The 2477-nt window shown below is 52.1% G+C and overlaps 1 protein-coding gene across 3 annotated transcripts in view; it reads right to left on the bottom strand.

Moving 5' to 3' along the window:
- Positions 1–252: 252 nt before the first annotated feature.
- Positions 253–2477, bottom strand: part of SESN2 (sestrin 2) — a 16154-nt gene continuing 13929 nt past the window's right edge. For all 3 annotated transcript variants that reach the window (XM_007461801.1, XM_007461800.1, XM_007461802.1), the window contains 2 exons: positions 1828–1972; positions 253–1047 (listed from right to left, as the gene is read on the bottom strand). In XM_007461801.1, the coding sequence (XP_007461863.1) occupies positions 961–1047; positions 1828–1972 (232 nt within the window). In that variant the 3' untranslated portion in view covers positions 253–960. The remainder of the gene's footprint in view (positions 1048–1827; positions 1973–2477) is intronic.

Genomic DNA, 2477 nt, shown 5'->3' with positions numbered 1-2477 from the left:
TTGTGGCAGAGCCATGGGAGATAGCAAAGTGGCGTGCCAGCTTCTGCAGGGCAGGTGCAGCTCTGGGCAGGACAGATTTTTCCCTGTCCATCTCTCAGACACTGACTATGGCTCTAGGGTTGAGGCCCTGAAGAACCTCACCCATAAAAAACCGAAATACAGAGAATGTATAATATAGTACTCCCTCCTCTTCTAAAGGCAAAGTGACCAACAGAGAGTCCAGACTCTCTAGAGATAATCTGCTTGTTTGACGTGCTTGGTCTCTCTCCTGGGGCCTCATACCACCAGGTGTGGGAGAAAAGGGTAAAAGGGCAAACAAAGGAGGTCAAAGGAACTGAACTAGGACTGGGGCAACCAGGGGACGAGAGGCCTGCAGGCTGCCTAACAGAACAGGCTTTTGGGGAGCCAGACGCACAAGCCAGCTGTGACCCTGACTTTCACATTGATGGATGAATGGCAGGTGGGAGGTAATGAAGTCTGAGAATGAGGAAGCAGGAGGAAAGGCAAAGCCGCTTGGAGTGTCAGTCCCTGGAGGTGTTTGCCCCTCTCCCTTGGGGGCCAGCCAGGGACTTCCCAGGCCAGGAAGGCCAAAGTACTCGTGCTGCCCGGGCCCCCGCCTGCTGGCACACAAGTCTGAGCTCAGCCCATTTTCCTTCCTGTGCCCTTGGCCTCTGGGGGTAGGGGCAGGAAGAAGGGCCTTGGCGCCTGGAGATTTGCTAGTCCTCTTCCAGCTCCCAGGGGCAGAGCTGAGATCCCAGAGTCAGTGCAATGATCCTGTCCATTCCAGTGAGAAGGAGGGTGTGGCTCAGGGGCTGCACGGCACACACAGGCCCACCACCAGAAGAGGGTGGGTGGACGCGGGACAGGCAGGCTTAGGGTCTGTCTCCAGACAGAGAAGTCCTTGCAGGGAGAAGGATGCCCGCAGGGTCAGCTGCTCCAGGCCCAGGTCCTGCACACGAGTCAGGTCATGTAGCGGGTGATGGCACGGAGGGCATAGAGCAGGGCGGCTTGCATGCGGGCCTCCAGAAGCAGCAAGTTCACGTGGATCTGGGGCACAGAACAAGGGCTTGTTGGCAACTGATGTCACTCCTTGCCATCCCCTTCCCTCCCAGACTGCCACTATCCCTGACCACTCATCTTTCCCCACTCTTTTTTTTTTTTTTTTTTGGCCATGCTGTGTGGCGTGCAGGATCTTAGTTCCCTGAGCAGGGATTGAACCTGTGCCCCCTGAATTGGGAGCACAGAATCTTAACCACCTGACTGTCACGGAAGTCCCTCATCCTCCCCTTTCCTACAGAGATGCCTTGACCTTTCCTAAGGATCTAGGCAACTTGGTGCAAGGACTGTGTTAGAATTTCAAGCACATTTATCCCTATCATGGCTAATCTTTTCATCCCCCGAAACTAAAAACAATAGCTACCCCTGATATCTATTTGGGATCAGCGGTTTACATTCATTTTCTTATTTCATCCTCCCAGCAACCTTGAAAGGCAGGCAGTTTTTATTCCTATTGTAAAGAAAACAAGCTCAGAGAGGCAAAATGACCTGCCCAAGGTCACATGACTACCAGGTAATAGGGTTATGATTTGAACCCAGGTCCTTCTGGCTGCCACTAAGGACCCTGTGAAGCACACTCCTACTTTACAGGTGAGTAAATGGAGTCTGAAACCACACAGTGGAGTAGGACATGAACCCAGGACAATACACCCAGGTGCCCCATCTGGCAGAACAGACTTAGTCTGGGGCACCTCACTGGGTCCCGACCCCTTGCCTCCTCCATGGGCCAGGCTGTCTGCTTCCGTCCTGCTCCTACCCCGAGAGCCTCACCTTCTCTGAGTGGCGGAAGTGCCTCCAGAAGTGGTTGTACATTCTTCGGGTCGTCTTCTCTGGATAGCAGGCCACTGTCTTGATATAGACCTTGAGGTTCCGCTCCAGGAGCTGGTTCACCTCTCCATAGTCATAGTCATCATATCTGGATGGAAAGGCCCCAGTAGCATCACTTACCCTCTGCTCCCACAAGTATCTCCTCTCCCCAGTCCCACCCTGCAGAAGGAGGAACAGAGAGTGGCAAGAAAAGGCAGAAGGTAGGAAGCAACTAGAAACTTCATTCCTCTTAGAAAAACAGCTGATGTCATATATCACAGGCCACTGGACTCGTAGGGGAATGCACAGAGGGTGAGCATGCTGTACTGACCATGTGAACATGGTATTCATGGCATCCTCAAAACTACCGTACACTACTGTATACAAAACTATTGTATACAATTTATTGTATTTCATCAGCCTCAATTTTATAGATGAAACTGAGGTTCAGAGAAGTGAAGTCACCTGCCCTAGGTCACACATCTGGGAATGGGATTCAAACTCAGCTCTGCCTGACTCCAAGGTCATAGTCACTACTTTACAGCTGAGGCCATGCATGGAAGATGGGGCAGGAGATCAATGCAAATATTTACCCTGGAGAAGGAAGAGGGAAA

Source organism: Lipotes vexillifer, unplaced genomic scaffold, assembly GCF_000442215.2.
Source record: "Lipotes vexillifer unplaced genomic scaffold, Lipotes_vexillifer_v1.1 scaffold699, whole genome shotgun sequence".
NCBI lineage: Eukaryota > Metazoa > Chordata > Mammalia > Artiodactyla > Lipotidae > Lipotes > Lipotes vexillifer.
The sequence above is the reverse complement of the archived record's forward strand: the minus strand, read 5'-3'. Positions and strand labels throughout refer to the sequence as shown.